The sequence below is a fragment of the Xiphias gladius genome, chromosome 7, assembly GCF_016859285.1.
Source record: "Xiphias gladius isolate SHS-SW01 ecotype Sanya breed wild chromosome 7, ASM1685928v1, whole genome shotgun sequence".
In the NCBI taxonomy this organism is placed as follows: domain Eukaryota; kingdom Metazoa; phylum Chordata; class Actinopteri; order Istiophoriformes; family Xiphiidae; genus Xiphias; species Xiphias gladius.
This window is the reverse complement of record NC_053406.1, coordinates 8,774,805-8,794,201: the sequence shown is the minus strand read 5'-3', so window position 1 is coordinate 8,794,201 and position 19,397 is coordinate 8,774,805. Positions and strand designations below refer to the sequence as shown.

Below are 19,397 nucleotides of genomic sequence, written 5' to 3'. Positions count from 1 at the left end.
ACTGAGAGTGAGCTAAAAAAGGATATTTCATTAGCAGTAGATGTATTCTCATATTTACTACATTGTTGAAAGATTTCCGCATACATTTAACCACAATTGTTAATATCACTTTTAGTTTTTTCCTCTCTGGTGTTTGTAAAATATCTGTTTTGTTGTTTTTTTTAAATAATTGAGCTTATGTGCACGACAAAAAATAACATAATATAAAATAAAATAACATAACATTAAAAAGACATAACATAACTTTTTGTGAAATGCTATATACCCCTTTTTACTCCTTTGTGGTATGGTGTCCACATGCGTGGACAGTTTAAAAAAAACACAATTTGTAAAAAAACTAAAAAGGACTTAAACTTTAGCACAATTTTGAATAATAAAAACAATCTTAAAAAAAACTGATAATATTTCTCATTCATGCATGAAAGGGTTAAATATATACACTTCGGCCTACTAACTGCCTGGTGTAACTGTTGAGAAGCCAACTGAACCACAAAACTAGTTTTAGCTTTGCTAACACAAAATGCTGTATAATAATGATTTAGACTAGGAAGATTTTAAATTACGTTTCATAGAAATAATGCCATATTCCTCAAATTAAAAAAAAAAAGCTAATATATCAGACTAAATGACTAAATAGCCTTGGTTAAAATAGCATAAACTGATATTTCCCATTCAATCTAGTTTGCAAAAATACTACTTACTGTGAACCACATACTTTATTTCTCAGTGTATGCAAATATGTATAAAACATTCATAACTACTTTTACAAAGGATTGGAAGTTGAGTTTAACATATCACTTGGTCTTCTAAAACTGTTATCTTTGGCAATTATGTTACAGCGTGTGATGCTATGGAGACTAAACTATGGTGTTTACTACCTAAGATATTTCTTAAGCTTTAATGGTAGAACCTATATTAGGAAATACTTTTAATTTAGTAGTTACAAAAAACATGAAGGACCTCACATGCAAACTTTGTAATGGATTTATGAATAGCTGGTGCAACCCAGTTCTGAAACCAAGATGTCCATTGACTATATCTTAAAAGATTAATGAGCAGAAATTATCATGTTCTCCCTGCTGTGACATTTGTCTTCCACCTCCAGGTCTCAGGCATGTGCTCATAAGGTTGCCTGGAGGGCCAAGGTCGTCCGTGAAATCTGAATGGATATGCCAAATGGCCATTACAGCAAAAGCAAAGATCTAAAAGCCTATTTGTCTATAAGTTTGGGACCAACGCAGTGACTCAAGGCATAATGTCTAATAAACTATTATTTATATTAATGATTGAAAAGTGTCTTTGTTATTAGAGTCAAAGCTTAATTCGTTTAAACCTGCAGAACTTTGGTCTCCCCCTTCTGGCAGTGAGAGTAATTACAAAAACACTGCTGAATACTGAGAAGTTTCAACAGTTCCAAGAGAATAATTCATTATTGAGGTAGAGTAAATATAATAGCTACATTGCCTACTCCAAATATTTTACAAATGCAAACCTGCCAAGAGCAGTTAGGCGACATCCATGTCTGACCTCAGTCCCATCTCTTCCTTCAGCGCTCTCCAATGTGGAAAAGCCACACCAAAGGCAGTCCTTGTTTGTTGATCACTTTGCTTTTAAGACTGTAGTCATTTCTCTGGACGCCAAGTTTCTTTCTTGGAGCATCAGAAACTTTTCTTGGATGCTTCCTAGGTTTTTCCACAATAGGGTCCACCATACACCTAGCTGCTGTAGTCTACTCTGTCTCCATTGCTATTTTAACTCCCCTCTTCAGCTCTGGCAAACTTTCTGGTTGATGTAAAACGCATCGCTACCAGTGCAAAGCGAGGGAATGTCGCCACAGACACCAGATTTAGAATTCCACCACATGGGAAATATAGAGAAATTGACCTGGTGCTGATAGCCTTAATCAGTATTATATGAACTCGTTTAGCAAAAGTCCCGCACTGCATCTCTAAAATAAAAAATGAACATGCGAATCAGTGTTGAACCATTTGGTTGCGAATAGATGTAAATAATGTACTTCTTACTTGAATATTGAAACAAGCTGTGCACCTATACAAAAATGTAACTATATAAAATTTATTTTTTATCCTGAGAACCCCATATGAGACTTTGTTGGTGGTGAGTAATTGTGTAACTGTCGACAATGTGGACATACAAATGGTGACAGTGTAACTATGACAAGTGGATAGTGATTTAAGTACATTCTCTCACTGGACCCCACTCTATCCCTTATTTTGGTCTGCAGTAGTTTCATAGCTCATCTACAATTCTCTGACATCATAAATAAATTAGCTGAATGCCAAGGCAAATGGTGAATGTTTTTGTACAGAGAAACCCACAAGCCAAAGATAGAGGGACCACACAATATTAGTTGTGACAATGACAGATCCAAACCCCTGGAACAGCCTTCAAAGGATTTGACATGGTCCCATCTTTCCAGATCCGTCAAACTCTTCTTGAACTTCTCTTTCTATTATTTTGCAGTAAGGAACACAGTACAGCCTAGAGCAGCTCCTGCATGGGTCTGAAGTAATGTGCTTTACCCTGACAGTGAAGATAAAGGGACAGGGCTGGGGCTGAGGAAAAAAAAAAACAGGTCTCCAGAGAGCTTACTGTGAATTTGAAGGTTAGCTCTGCAGTTTCATGCCAATATAAGGCTGGTATTTGATTCAAGTAGTCCACAAAGCTACTGCAAACAATTAATGTAAACCTTGAGTATTACACAGAAAAAAAATTTGACCTTTTTGTGCTCTCCATAAACACCCAGGCAGCTTTTCCATGGAATGACATGGCTAAATTTTATTTCATTTGCATCATTGGCTTCTTGGAGGTCAGCAATTTTAGCCAGTGCCTAGGGTAGATTAATAATCTCTTAACTGTGTGCCAGTCATACACAGTTTATATGAGTCTATTTTTTAAACCACAGTAAACATACAAGGATGATGACACCACTACTTCAGTGGAATTAGGAAATTTCAGCAAGTGGCATTCGATCTCCTATTAAAAACTGCTGTATTGTCTTGTCTAAATGAAGGAATTTCCTTATCTACTGTAAAACTATAAATTTAAACCCAATCCATTTCCTGTGTAATTTCTTCAATATACTGATGGTGGTCTGACTGACTGCAGGGTTCTTTATCCAGTGAGTGTAATTTCCTCAGTGCAATTACATCATTGGCGGCGGTCAGACTGCTAGCCTGAACTCAAGTGCAAATTAGAGATAGAGTTCTAATCTGGAGTTTTTGCATGTAAAGCAAATATTCTCATCACAAGGAGATGGTATACCATCCTCTGATCAGCTGATTACCATCAGAGTTGTAGGTTATGATCTGCAATATTGACTGTCTCTGAGGGCATGTTCTGCTCAGCAGCAGGAATATGGGACACTCCACTGTTGATTGTAATGAAGTGGGGAAAAGGCAAAAGCTTACTTTTGGGAGAGGAAAAAAAAAATAAGCAGCAGTCTCTTTTTGACAGAGCTCATTATTTTCTCTGAAGGTGTTTGAGGCTTTAAAAAGCAGCGGAAGCAGATAGTGGAGCAGAAATGAGTTAGAGATGGAACATCCAGGGAGGCTGGAGATTGGCGATTTGATGAGCTTTATACTGTTGGGATCCATTTCTTAATTATTCCTCTAGGAGAGTCATTTCCCCTCCACTCCTCAGCTATGAAACACCCTCCATATGGCACCTTTGGCAAGGGGCATTATTCTGCTTCTCACAAGGCGGCATCAGAGGTGAGCCTGGCCATCTGAAATGTGCTGACACCTCACTTTTTGGAACAGTAAAAGGGGTAGAGGTAATAGGAGGAGTAGGGTAGAGGGATTAATGTATGTAAAAGAAATGTCCATTTTTTCTTTTCATTGCAACAGATGCTCCTGTCCATGCTCTTTATCAGATACCAAAAATTAATATTAGTCATCGGAAACCCTCTAGGTGGAACTAGGGATTAAGGAAATGCTTTTTGAGTTCAGTGATGGAAAGGAAAAAGGGTTTTGGATGCCCTGCCGCAGTCCGTTTTGTAGTGTGGGGCCGATGCCAGACATCCCTTCTCTCTCTCTCTCTCTCTCATTTTCTGATACTGCTACTCAGCACTGCAGCACTGTAGCAACAGGATGGATCTCTGCCTTTATGTGTGTTTGTGTGTGTGTTTGTGTGTTGAAAGAGGGAGACAAAATGTGAGAGGGGAGTCACAGAACTGAAAATGAAGTCACGGCATGTCAGAGCAGCAACAATATGCAGCACTGATATTGAGATAACAAGCATGTTGCAGCGGGAGGGAAAGCTGTGAAGAAACGGAGTGGCTCGGACACCCTTCAGAACGTTTTTACATCCATGTGTTTTAGGAGGTTGCTGAAATTGGGTTGCATGCTGCCAGTGATGAGCTCTTGTCTGTGATTGTGTTAGAGAGAGGGAGTCACTTCATCATGCGTCTTACAAAGTGAGGACAGAACACTCCCCTGAAGTCCTGCACATAGTATTTGAAGCGAACCTGTAGAAACTGATAGATTTAAAATGATTATTACTCTGCTGGGGAAAGGATGAGTAATGCTTAATTTGTGTAGCCCTCTGTAGCTTTCCCTTGCTGCAGTATACTCAAGCTTTCGCTGTAATTTTAGAATCTTACTGACTCACCTAGTCACATACAGGATTGTACAGACATAACAGATCATATGCATATTGTATATGGACTTAGTATTCATAAAGTACAGCACACTACTATTATTGGAGAGTCACACTGCATGCAGTATGTATATGCCACGTGCCAAACTATTTAAAAGCAAGCCTATGTGTATAGACCGCAGTCCTAAATAATAAATGACATCCACTACAATAGTGGTTCTCCTACTTTCCTGAATTAAGTATGATTGATTCACATATTGCCACTGGAACTATAGGAACCACTCAGATGCCATCCCTAGCAACTCTTTCTATATATCAGCACGGGAGGTGTAAAATAAGACTCTATATAGTTGAGGGTTGTCGCTGGATAAGCACTGAGTAGCACTTACTGTATAAAGGTACCGGCCATTAAACTGTGACTTGGGCGTAGTGAATGGGGAACTGCTCTGTGACATCACGCCACCCAAGAGGGATGGCTTAATTAAACTTTCATCCGACAAATATTCATGTTCGTTCGATGATCCCGAATAACTTCATTCCACACGAATTATGAATATCAATGAACAGGAGGGAAGGGCAGCGGAAGGGTGTGTTGTTTATAGGTTGGAGTCTAAAGCAGGGGTGGGTGTGTGTGTGAAGGAAAAGGATGTGTCTCGCCACCAGTCAATCACTTTACACTCCCACCAAACCCTCCAGGCCAGAGGTCCTAATTGGAAGTGAGTATACAGTGTGTGTGCATGTGTGTATGTGTGCGTGTGTAGCCTCATTACAGCAGCCTTGTGTAGAAGCATTAAACCACCATAAGAATTCACCCAGATCCGACCAGAGCAGACGTGGCTGGTGGTGGCCTATTTCTGGGGTCCTGCCCTGTCACTTCTCCCCTCGCTGAATGTTCACTGGCTACCATCTTGCCCTCGAGCATTGCTCCCATTTTGTTGAGTTTTTTTTTTTTTCTTCCTCTATTAATTAAGACAATGCAGCCACGTCTCACGTGCAGGCCTCCAATAACCTAGTCACAAAATCAGAAGGTGATGCACTCATGTTCATGACGGTGAGTGTAGAATGTGATGTGTGTTCGAGCTAAAGTGCATTCAGCTGTTTCATATTTAGCTTCAAATGTGTTTCTGTAATTGGTATAAATTAGCACAATGGCTTTCTGCTTTTCTACAGATTAAAAGGCATAGCAGTGCTCTGCTTGTCAGTGTCTTGGATCATAAAGAGACAGTCATGCAGATCTGTGAGTTTCTACAGTGTTTTAAACTTGAACAGCTGAATGCACATGTGCTACTATATGTAAAATAATGAGCATTCATTAGGGAAAAAAAATAGTAACATATGATGTGAGCCTCTGATCAATTAAAATTAAATCTGAGAGTTTTTAGTCACCCATACACTTTGTTGCATTTACAAAAGGCAAAGGCCTTATTGCATCCATACATTTTCATATTCCATTGGAATATGAGAATTTATGGATGCAATTTATGGGTACATGTAGCCTACTATAAATGTACCACCAACTTTCACTCAGGACCTTTCTTCTTTGGTATTTTTATTTTTCAGTCTATGTGTAAAAATAGTTGCATGGACAACAATGCCAACTCCCTAACAAGCCATTTAGAACCCTTTAATGTTGTGTAAACCTGAAAGTGCACTACAGGCTGAAAGAGAAACATGAAAAGAGGATATTCCTATGACAATCAAATCCAATTCCCCTTTCCACAGAAAGAAAAACTTTTAATTCAGCATTTTTTCTTTCACAGTGCATAACAACTGTCTCATATCCCCACAGAGATGCAGCCTCTGCTATTGCAACTATGGCATAACCAGTGTCACTGGATCAATGCTGCCATCTGCTGCTGCTTTTCAGATGCTTCAGCATAGCACAGTACGAAGTATTTAGAGGAATGAATTAAATGGTTATTTTAATAGATGTAATTGAGTTTTTAATCAGATCTAGAGCTGATCAGAAATCAAAATGTCTTTATTTATTTATTTAAGAAGAATACATGGTATTGTAGTCAGTCAGCTTCCATAAGAAGTAATGAGAGTTTCAGCTGGTCTGCCTGTTTTGTCTTCCATTTCACTTATTACTTGCCCTCATTTCCACACTGTATTCCTTGTCCCGTGGAACAGCACTCTCATAGTGCTCTCCTAAACTCCTTCCAATGGATATAAAATGGGAGGAGGAAATACATCAGGGAGATGTATGGGGTAATGGCAATGTAGGGACCCAAATAGATTCATGAGCTTTAGTCATCAAATAGTATATTGCACAGGTGCGGTTTTATGGTTTAGGCTTTTTTTTACTGCTTCCACTGCAACCTTGCAGCATTTTAAATCATGAGCATTTTGTGGGAGAGCGCCAATACATGCAATACTTCAAGTGTTAACAACTGTGCACAACAGCACAGACATGATGAAAGCCAAGATTTTCGTGTTAAATTGCAGTGCTTGTTGCCACAGGAGTAATATAAGTGAAGCAGCATCTTGCATGAAATAAATATGTCATAGAGACTACAAGGTGTAGATTCTTTTATAGTTGCTACAGTATGCTAAGATTAAACAGCAAGAAAAGTAAAAGGAGGACAGTCTTCAAATTGTGGCTGATGTGCAATCCCTGTTTCTCTTACTTGGGCTTTACCAGGCCAGAATATGTGAGGATGTTTCCCAGGCATGAAGGAGAAAATCATTACAGCTTAAATTGATGTAATTAATATGGAGGACAGACACCGAAGCCCATCTGATTAGGATGGAAGTCGAGCCTCTAATGCCGCTTGCTTGACTTCCACACTCATGATGTCGCCAGAATCAGAAGCACATGGTTCCAGGCTCTTGAACCACTGACCCAATCAGTGAGCCACAGCATAAGTAGAAAAACCCGAAAATCTTATCTGCGTGCAACAGCCAGGAAGTCAAAGAAAATGAACTACAGTAGAATGGCACTAGGTAGAGCGCAGACCTCCGCCAAGGCCAAATTCATAGTAAATCTGGGTCTGCCCCAGAATTTAATGGGTTCTTCCCTGGCCCATGCTCAAGTTCGGTGCAAATCGGTTCAGTACTTTACGCGTAATCCTGCTGACACATACACCAACACACATAACCACCAAACTAATAAGCCAGAGAAGAGAAGAGAAAGCTATGTTTCCAAAGGTAGAATATAGAAAATTGCATCTGATCTTACTATAGGAAGATGTCACTGCAATTTAACGGCTATGAATAAAAAAAGAATATTAAAAGAAAACATTAAAAAAGTAATTAAAAAAGAATGAAAATCATACATTCAGAAGAACAGGTGAAAATGGTGCATGTGCAGATATAAGGCGACGTTCATAACATTCTTTGGGAACCATTTCACTTGTCTTTGTAGACTAGAAAAACCATAAATAATTAATGCTGCCTTTTACAAGGAAGGAATTTTGACATGTCACAAGGAAAATCACAGGTGTAAATAATAAAATGAATGATGGCTGAATTCCATTTAGCTGCTTCCATTTCAGGGTCCTGCTATTTTGCATGCTGGCTTACCGTCACACCATCTTGTCTTTAGGGGTCTCTACAGATTCCTTCCGCCCTTCTCTCTGGTTTAGACCAAGCCCTCCAGGTTACAGTGGTGCTTCAAGCGTTTGAAGAATGCCCTGTCAGCTGGCTGGAGAATGTGTGTTGCATTTGGAGGGAAGCACACAAAAGCACGTTGTTGTCTCTCGTGAGAGTACGGAACTCAGTGTTAAACACGTGGCTGTTGTGTCCGTCAGGCTGCAGCACCTCTGGACAGGGGTCTTCTTTGGGCAGGTGGGCTATGAACTACTTTCTCCAGTCCAAAAACACCTCGGAGTCGATCCATCCATTGTCTGACAGGCTGACAATGGGGTACTTTCGTGCCCCAAAATACCAATCAACCCGGAGCCTTTTCAATATGACGAGTACTCTCCTGCTGCACTGAGACACACTAGCAGCTTTGTTGTTTCTCCCCTCTCGTTTACAGCGATTTCAAAGCATCCCTGCCTCAAGTATCTCCCTGTACTCTTCAATGGCTCTCTTCATCCTGTCCTCACTTCACTTGTTGTATTTTTTCCTTGCTGTTTGTTTGTTCTTTCCCTGTGCTCTCTCCCTTTTGCTGTGTTCCCGCATCTGTCTTCCTGTCTCACTGGTGCATTTCTACTCTGCAATATCAATCAGGATTAGTGAGGGAAGGTTCAAGAGGTCAAGGCCAAACTTATTGTCAGGCTTGGCTTGGTTAGTGCATTAAGAGGTTGGAAGAGTTTGGGAACCACTAATCAAGAGCATACACAATGGTTCTCTATTGCAAGGCTGATAACTTTCTTTATTAGCAAAGTCTTTCAGCATTGTCCCAGTCACCCAAAATCATGCTGTCACATTCACCAAAACCGTGTTTCGGTGGATTGGAGAAATAAAAACAACCAAATTCCATAAATGGAAACATAATGATAGCACGTTTTAATCATTTGTGCAATATATTAGCAATGACAATTTTATGATCTTATCATGAAAATTAGCTAAAGCTCATGTCATTTTCCTCACCTCATGCGTTGCGGGGTCAACTTCCCGTGTGATGCTTGCCCCGCCCACCGACGTGATGTCACACCGATGAGGGCATGCAATTTTTGATGATGTGGTTTCGCAGCTAGGGCTCAGCAAATAAATAAATAAAATAAAATATAATAAAATAAAATAAAATAAAATAAAATAAAATAAAATAAAAAAATATTTTCACTCATCAGAAGATTTTATACTGTCCCAACTGTTCTTCCAATCAATCTTAATTCGCCCAAAATCATTATTCTCTCGCTCTGGCTTCTCCAATGGGATGATTTCACTGCTTATGTTTTAAACTTAACGGACATGAAAAAAGCCAACAGACAGAAACGCAGTTTGAAGACATCAGCTTGGATTCTTGGAAATTATTATAGGAATTTCTCACTATTTTCCGACGTCTCAAGGACTAATTGATGTATCTAAGAAATAATTGATAGATCAATTGATAATGAAATTATCGACTGCAAGCCTAGAAGCCAAATTATAAAAAATATAGGTTAACATTAAATCAAATGGTAGTTGCAAAAGGAAAGTTAAAACACATTTTCAAAAAAGTTTTAAATATTTCAACAGCTCCTCTGTTTTATCTTGTTTTAACTCGTTTTGTATCTCAGAAAGAAAACACCACCAATATGCCTTGTATGATTAAATATTTCTATTGGAGACATGTTAAAATTAATGTAAACTGTCGCAGTTTAACGAAATAAACTATTCTCAACACACCTATGTTAAAGTGTCGTAAAGTAGCCGTTGTTCATTACGACGGCAGCTCGAGAATGACGGCATTTCACTATTCGGCAGCCTAGGACTTCCGTTTATATATCGCAGAGCCCTTTTTTACGTTAAACGTTAGCATTCAAATCACCTGGAAAGTGTCAATATTTGCTCAAATACAATGGGAATAGAGGATGAAACGGACCGGACGCTCTTCATAAGAAATTTAGATCCAAGAGTGACGGAGGAGCTTTTGTTCGAACTGTTTTTACAGGTGCTGTTGTCGCTAACAGTTAGCAAATGTCAAGTGTATGGATAGCATAAGACACCTAATGCTAACAAACCGAAAGCGTGTCTCAGTTTAAATGGAGTAAAAGTGTGAAGTTGTGAAGTGGTAGGCTCTTATACAAAATTAGCTGCTTCTGTACGTCTGTCGTAATGCCAATGTTTGTTGTGCCCACGCTGTGGATAAATAAGAGATGTTACTGATTCATTTAAGGCAGCTAGCTATCTAGCTATCCTTAGCTTAAGCGGGTTGCTGTTTGGGTACGACATTAATTGATTGTGTTCGCAGGCAGGACCTCTCATCAAAACTAAAATCCCAAAAGACTCGGATGGGAAACAGAAAACCTTTGGTTTTGCCGTTTACAGACACGAAGTGTCCGTGCCGTATGCCATGCAGCTACTCAACGGGACATCGCTGTTTGGGAGAACTATTCATGTGCAGTTCAGATCAGGTGAGTTGACTTTATTTTTAACCGGTGAACAGTTTTGACAGTTTGCCATGTCCACAAACCTCTTACGAAATTCAGAACATTTCATTCTGATGGAGTTACACTGCTGGACACATGTTTCAGACATGTCTATACGACGATAAATCAAGGAAGAATCATAGCAAAGTAGAAATTTCTAGATGTCTTTTCACTTAATTTCCAAATATTTATTTCCAATTGAATCATTATTCAGTATTGTGCGGCTTGTCAGAATGTGGTTATAGTGAGAGGAATACATAATTGAGGATATTTGTAAATAAATGCCTTCACGAGTCTTAAATGGCTATAAAAAATCAACTCACGTGGTCCCATCACACTGGTGTTTGCTTGAGTTTCTGCACCTACGTCTTTATAGACCACTGTTGACTTTATATCAGAAAAACTGCACCCTTCACTACTACCTACATCGCACAAAACGTGATGCGTCAATACTCGCTAAATCTATACCAAACAGTACTAGTAGTGATTCACCCTATCCATGCATAGCCTAAGTTTGATTCACCACATTTTTATGCTCTGCGAAAAGACTGTAATAGGACTAAAAGAAAGACATTAAATTATTACACATTACATCAAAATCAAGGATTGGTTGTAATCTATTTCATGTCCATTAAGGTTTGAATTACAATTAAACCCACAGCAGTTTAGCTATTAGGACTCAGTTTCAGACGTCTCACAAGCTTGGTGCTGGAGAGACCTTACATCATCTTGTGAAGGAACAAGTGTGATTTACATTGCATTCAGAAAGTATTCAGGCCCCTTCACTTTTTTCACATTTTGTTACGTTGCAGTCTTATGCAAACATGGTTTACATTTATTTTTTCCCACATCAATCTGCACATAATGACAAAGCAAAAACAGAATTTAAAAAAAATTGTTGGCAAATTAATAAAAAGGAAAAACTTAAATATCACCTGGACATAAGTATACAGACCCTTTGCTATGACACTAGAAATTTAGCTCAGGTGCCTCCCATTTCTCTTGATCATCTTTGATTGGAATCCACCTGTGGTAAATTCAGCTGATATGACATGATCTGGAAAGGCACACACCGGTGGCACAGCTCACAACGCAAATAACAGTAAAAACCAAGCCATGAGATTAAAGGAACTGCCTGCAGAGCTCAGAGACAGGATTGTGTCGAGGCACAGATCTGGGGAAGGCTACAGACAAATTTCTGCTGCATTGAAGGTTCCTAAGAGCACAGCGGTCTCCATAATTCTTCAGTGGAAGAAGTTTAGAACAGCCAGGACTCTTCCTAGAGCTGTCAACTTGGCCAAATTTAGCAACCGTGGAGAAGAGCCTTTGTAAGACAGGTGACCAAGAACCCGATGGTCACTCTGGCTGAGCCCCAGAGATCGTGTGTGGAGATGGGAAAAACTTCCAGAAGGACAACCACCACTGCAGCGCTCCACCGATCTGGGCTTTATGGCAGAGTGGCAAGATGGAAGCCTCGCCTCAGTGAAACACACATGAATGCCTTCTTTGAGTTTGTAGTAAGGCACCTAAAGGACTCTCAGACTGTGAGAAACAAGATACCCTGGTCTGATGAAACCAAGGTAGAACTGTTTGGCCTCAATTCTAAGCGTCATGTCTAGAGGAAACCAGGCACCCATCATCACCTACCCAATACCATCCCAACGGTGAAGCATGGTGGTGGCAGCATCATGCTGTGGGGATGTTCAGGGTTGAGGGAAAGCTGAATGGAGCAAAGTACAGAGATATCCTCAGACCTCAGACTGGGCTGAAGAACCCTGGTTTGAACCCAATCGAACATCTCTGGAGAGATGTGAAAATGGCTCTCCGCTGACGGTCCCCATCCAACCTGATTTAGCTTCAGAGAATCTTCAGAGAAGAATGTCGGAAACTCCCCAAATCCAGGTGTGCAAAGCTTGTTGCGTCATACCCAAGAAGCCTCAAATCTCTAATCGCTGCCAAAGTGCTTAACTAAGAACTGAATAAAGGGTCTGATTACTTAAGTCAATGTGATATTTCAGTTTTTCCTTTTTTAATAAATTTGCAAAAAAAATCTGAAATTCTGTTTTCACTTTATCATTATGGGCTGTTGAGTGTAGGGTGATTTATGCTAAACGATTTTAAGCATAAGGCTGCAACATAACAAAATGTGTAAAAAAGTGAAGGGGTCTGAATACTTTCTGAATGCATTGTATTTACCTCATCAGAGGGCTTTCAATGCACCGTGAAAATATTGACAATTGTGGATTGAAGTGCACCAGGCTTCAGCCACACTTAAATCAGGCTTAAGAAGATTTATTACTTAAACCACTGTTTATTATAAGAGCTAATGATATCAACCAATTTGTTCTTTTGTACAAGGAAACTAGTTTTTGTTCATTTTAAAATATTAAATCATTAAATAAATCTTGCATTCTTAATTTCTTATTTCTAAGAGAAATATTGCATTTTATTTTGTGCTCATTTTTTGATGTATATCACACATTGATACATAATAAAAGTACAGATTGTCATACTTAAACATTATTTTTGGTGGTTATATTGAAACTTGAAAGGTTTTCTCCTTTACTAATAAACTATATTTTCTCCTTTTTATAGGTAGCAGTCATAGCAGCAGTCCAGGGAACTCGCAGAATTCAAGTCCTGCAAATACCCCAAATCCTCACGGCCAGAGGTAAGAATGTCTCATGAACAATCTTTCTTGTAGTGCCAGAAACAAAATCTGGTTAACATGAGCATCAGTAGCAATACAGCAATTACTGGCTCTTTTGGTCCTCTCAGCCAAAACTTGGATAGACCTTTGTGTCCCTCCTAGCTTTTCATTTTTAGCTATTTAACTATAGTAAGTTTGTAATTGCAACCAGACTTTCTGTGTGTGCTAAATATGCTTCCTCCTTATTTAATATTACTTAGACTGGCAAGTTTTTCGTGCTCTTGGCAGTGCCCTGTGTTCTAAAATTGGAGCTCTGACAAAAGATGTGGCATGAAATGGGATTGGACTGGTCTGTATTTGCACACATGGAAGATTCGGTATGCAGTCTTTTCCATGTTTCACACCAAATTTCCTGCAGCAGTGCCTGTTTCGGACATTTGCTGGAAAATCTGACAGTATTGGCACGAGAGTTGAATTAGGAAGTATCAGACCAATGTATATATGTTTTGTCTGTAAGTCTTGCATTCTTTGGTGCTTAAATTATGTCAATTTGTTCTATTATAAGTGTGGGGGGGGTGTCAGACTAATTCCTTGGTAAAATGAGATGAGCTGGTTTTAAAATAACTATTGTTCAATTCATTCACCTTTGACTTTCTCTCCATTTATACATCCTGTACAAATTAGGAATGGGAATTTTGTTTGTTATTGATGTTTAAACAGTTAATTACTAACTCCTTAATTAAAAAGAAAAATTGTTCTTGCTAAACATTTTGTGTTGTTCATCTACTAAAGCAGATAAAGTACCAGAGAAACATTCAGCAGCATTGAAATGGCAGGCTCACAGAGATAACATTAGTGGCCTGTATCTCAAAGTGAGAATCATGGGTGAGCCAGCTTCCTTTGAGCTTAATTCATCATGAATCTGGCTCTCTAACTGGGACAGATGACCATGGTATCTTCGCTGTCCCGTAGGATGATTGTAAGGGGGGGGAAAAAAAATTGAGGCTGTTTTATCCTGCTACCCACTTTCTCAGTGATTTTGGTTTGGCCAATATAAAGGGGTTGGATTGGCCAAATTCTTTTTTGCAAAATACCTGAAGATTTTAAAATTCTGTCTTTTTTTCACTTTTATTAATTTCTACTGTTGGCCTGGCTAATCTCCCCACCCGAAACAAATTTAAAAAAAAAAAAAAAGAAAAGAAAAAACAGATGAAAAAAATCCAGAAGTTGTCCAGTTATGAACAGCCCACTGATTGAAACATTAGTTGCAAATCCTGTTCCATGGAACTGGATCTGTCACACTTGGCTTCCTATCAGTACCGCTGGATTTGTTCATCGGATATTCCATCACAGATCTTGGCACAACACACTTATCACTGAAAAACTGTTGTTTCATTACTTGGCTTTTGTAATATCTGGCAGATGTGATGAATTATGTGTTGTGCTGAACTATGTATCTATGTTGTTGGGCCAGTTATTGCTTGCTTTTAGTTTGATGTCTGACTTTGCATGTGCACGTTCTTGTTTACAGCATGTTTGACAGAGGGATATACTGTGCTTGAAGTCTAAGAAATATTTATCGAAACTGTATTCAGCCTCTAAAATACGGGGTTGTCAACTGTCGGTAAATTTGTCATCTCTGTCTATGCTTTTGCGGCTTGTTTTATTTTTTTTTTTTCCAATAGCAAATTGCACATCTAGCTGATTATGTAAGTGAATGTGACTCAAATATTTTTATTGGTGCTCCTACAAAATATTAATACACATGACGTTTCCATAAATGCAAAATGAGGTCAAATAAGTTCAGAAGTATGAACTAAAACATTAACTAAAAATAATTCAAATGAATAAAAATGTTGAGAAGCAGGTGGCTTTTAATACATGAAATGTACACCTGACATTATGTAGACTTGTTTCGGCATTTTATGACTAAAAAATTGACAGTGGTTTGCTTTACTGTTGCAGGACTCCGATCCAGTTCAGTTCTCCACCATATACTCCTCCCCAAATGCAGAGGTCCTTTTCGTCTCCCGATAATCTGCAGAAGCATGTCATGGTAACTTTTTTCTAGACTTTTATAATGACACTGCACAGTAATGATAGAATTTATAGTCCTTATTTAAGATGTGATGTGTAAAGACCTGCTCTTTGCTTGATTTTAGTTAAAAATTTGGCAGGAATAGAAACCGTCTTTTTGGCCTCAATGAAATGTATGAAGCAAAGGTTAACCTGTTAACTGTCTTTTCCTTAATCTGCAGATGAGCAACATGATGTGGCAGCTCCACATGCAGCAGCTCGAGCAGGTGAACGGCGGCTTCTCCAAGCCTCTGCAGAGGCAGCCGCCTGCAGGTGGAAATTCTGGTGGAGCTGGCTCAAGGCACCACGACAACAGCCCCTATCGGCATCATCCGTTCCACATGAACAGTGGCAGCAGAAGCCAGCGCCACGCAGACGAATCAGGATCCGGCCGTCATCAGCCACACGGCCACAGCCGGGACAGCTATCACCACCAGAGCGACCGGAGCGGCAACCGTCAGCATGACAGCAGAGGTGGAAACAGACATCATGACGACAGGAGCGGCAGCCGCGGCTACCAAGATAGTAGATGGCGACGGTACTGATACATGCTAAGGATTTCTCTAAAGACTTGGGTTCTTCACAAATTTGTGCGCAGCTTCATAAAGAAGAGCATTAATTATGTTGATAAATTCACATGTGTACTCAGGTTGTTTGTACATGATCCTACCAGTCTGAAGATTTAATAACGTATGCCTTAGAGCCATTTTTGTTTACTTTTAAGGCATTTTTAAATTTGTAAACCACTTTCATGTGAGTTTTTCCTCACGGATGTCCCTCTAAATATTTAGAGGGGAAGAACTGTATTATCATGAGAGCAAGGACAAGAAAAAAAAAAAAAAAAAAAATCAGGCATGACTGATCATATTCGGGACAAAAGACTTGCAAAAAAAGATTTAAGATATTGGCCAGTTTTTATGTTATGCAAATAGTCTTTAAATGGTGCTTCCAGAATTTTTAATTCTTCAGGTATTTTTCAAAAAACAACAGTGTCAGCTAAACATTCACCAGCACCACTTTTACTGCAGTAGGGCACCATCCTTTCTTATTGTAAGAACAGTTGACCTTGCTCTTTCTACAAATGGCTTTATTTTATTTTTTTATTCTGAGTCTGTAAGACAAACTGTTTTACAATGAACATTTTCATTATTATAAAACTCCTTTCATTGATTTGTTGCATTGTCTTTCATCTGGCCGCAACACAAATACCTGGGCAAGGGCCGTACACCACGAATACTATTTACAGCTCTTTGTGTATGTGACCGAGTTAACTAAGTGAGCTATTGTATGCTGCTGCTACATGCTGTAATGCATGCACACATGGCCTTATCTGCACCTATAAATGGCCCATGTGTAACTAATACACTTGTGCAGTGGGTTATGAAGTAATCTACAGGTGGCGCCACACACATCCTTTCATTTAATCAATTAAGATGTTATATATAACTGCGCAACATGATCAGCTCCTACATTTGACCTTTCTATTTAGGATGCTTTCAAGTCTTTACGTGAATTTGTCAGCCACTCTGTTCACTTTACATCATGCAATTATGTTTAGGTTTATTTCTGGTTCCGCAGAGACGAAAACAGAGGAGTCTTCACACCACTGTGTTAACTGGCACAGGTTTTGGTCCGTTTACGGATGTTGAAAGATGTACGTTGCTCCGTCCCAGAATTAGCAGCACTTTTGATCCTGAACCTCTCATGTTGCGATCAGCCTTTCAGCATCGATGCCACGGAGTCTTTGTTCGGGCTTGCACACAACGAAGTGATGATCAAATCCCTTAATGTCCGCGTTGAGGTCATAATCTATCCTTCCGAAAGTGCTTATATCACTAACAGCGGCTCCCGCGCTGTATCGACAACTACACCCCCCAATAAATCTCCCGGTGTCCAAAAGTGGAGGTGCATTTGCACCTTCTGCCCTAAGCCTCGTGTCAGATTGCATCCTAATGCTACCAAATGGCTCTAATAGAGAATATCCTCTGTTCTGTGTCAGTACTAGGAAGGCCCTTATTACGCCTCTGGCTGGGGCATAGCTCTTTTAATTGGTTGATCTGCCTGGCGTCTCCAGCCCTGGAGCGGGCGGATTAGAGAGGCCGCTCAGTAGCCGCTGCTGTGTGGACTAATATAGAAGCGTGTCTCCTGAAGTGATCCACTTCCAAACACCCAGAGACCCTCCCTCTGCTGTAGCAGCCCCGCAAACCCGACCGCAAGTGACAAGATGCCCGCAGCCGCGGTTCCCGGATCTTGGCTCCGCCACAGGTTGTTGGGTTCATTGATGCCACAGTAGCCCAAGATACAGGCCTTATTTACCCGGCCATAGTCTGTCTTTTCGTGCAATATTAATTTCCTTAAAATCGGTTAAAAAAAAAAAAAAATAAAATAAAATCAGTGCAGTTTCTTGGAATTATCCCATAAGTTGTAGGGTTTGCTGAAAGGAAATTGCGGTTAAATTGTTAAGACTACATTAATTGACGCTTGCTGCAAAATAATGGAATGGGGGAGATTTACAGTGAAATTACCTCGGCAGGAAAACAATTTTAGCCCTAAAGTTTTGGTGTGAAAATGTAAGGTTAAATCTGAGACGAGCGGCAGCCTGCTTTTTGTTTGCAGTGGCAAATTCCCTCTCCCTCCCCTGCGCGCCTCAAAAAGTAAAATGTGCTCCGCAGCAGTTGTTCTCATCTCCCACCTCTTTGATCGAGCCATCAAACCTCTGAAAAGAAGCCGAGCTTTCCCATGCAGAGCTCCCATATTTCCTCCTCCATAATCCTCCTCCACACTTTGAACACGGCGCCTTCGACAGGCACAAGCCGCCAGCGAGTTAATTTTATTTCCAGTTCTTGTGATGATAATCGTTTCCCCCTTAGGACACCGACGTCTCAAAGTTTCAGCTTGAAACCCTACCTGCGCCGACTTTCTTTACAGAAACCATTTCAGTTCAACGGCAACATGTAAATGAGATTTAAAAAAGAGAGAAATTCACCAGACTTTTTTTTTTTTTTTTTTAATTTTTTTTATTAGCCCACCTCCTCTGCTTAGTCTGTCAAACAAGTATTTCCTCAAAACTGCAGCATCTGAAACAGGTCTTACAGAAAGAAGTCCAATAAAGCACATCATTTGATTGGCCAGATTTATAGAAAAAATCAAAACAATTTTTAAAAGGGGCACAAAAAGCCTCTGTCAGAGAAGAAGCACACGGGGAGATTCCGCCTGTCAAGTGAATTGAACGTGCTGGTATGTGAGCTATTTCCTCACGTTCATGTCGGACTCCCCGGTCCCTGGCCGACACACCGACCGACCACCGCGGTCTCCTCGCGGCCTGTTGACGGACAAAATCATTTCGCCCCAAAGAGGAAACGTCTTTACTGTATTTGTAGCGTCCGGTCTCGTGCGACGCGTGTTGCTGCTGAACCCGGGGCGTGGACAGGGAGCTAGCCCGCAGGTGCCCGTGCTGATATTTTCGCGGGGTTTTATTGGAAATACGGTGTCGGAAAGACGCCTCTGTCTTTGATGCCGCGTGCCTTGGTGCCGCGCGCGCGCACGCAGTTTTAATAATAAATGTCAACTGCTTCAATATAAGATAAAGAGAAGGACTTGGCCTTTAACCGCAGTTCAGACCACTGACTGTTTGCTCCTGTGGAAGGGGCTTATAATTTTGGTGTTTTGCTTGTACAAAAATTATACCGTTTCGACAACAAATAAATGATTACTATTATTGTTGTCATTATTATAACAACAATAATATTGCCATTTAAATGATGATCACAAATTTACAGAGTTTAATCAATCGTTCTTAAAGCTTGTACTCGAAGCTAAATTGTTTTAGGGTGTTTCTACAGGACAGAGGAATGAAAGAGAAAGACAGACAGACAGAAAGAAAGAAAGAAAGAGAGAAAGAAAGAGAGAGAATTAGTCACTCCCGTTACCCTAACTGGTTTAATTCCCCTTGGTAAACTACACGCTACTTTAAGATTTTCAGTCCAAAGTTAAAATATGAAATACATTAGATCGTTCACTGTCTAAAGCAA

At 39.8% G+C, this 19,397-nt stretch overlaps 1 protein-coding gene across 1 annotated transcript; it reads left to right on the top strand.

Moving 5' to 3' along the window:
* The first annotated feature begins 9,936 nt into the window (after window positions 1–9,936).
* rbm7 (RNA binding motif protein 7) lies at window positions 9,937–16,536 on the top strand. The gene is made up of 5 exons (XM_040129855.1): window positions 9,937–10,162; window positions 10,463–10,625; window positions 13,236–13,311; window positions 15,256–15,346; window positions 15,549–16,536. Exons 1-5 carry the CDS (start codon window positions 10,070–10,072, stop codon window positions 15,909–15,911), a joined length of 786 nt encoding a protein of 261 aa, XP_039985789.1. The 5' UTR covers window positions 9,937–10,069; the 3' UTR covers window positions 15,912–16,536.
* The last annotated feature ends 2,861 nt before the right edge of the window (window positions 16,537–19,397 follow it).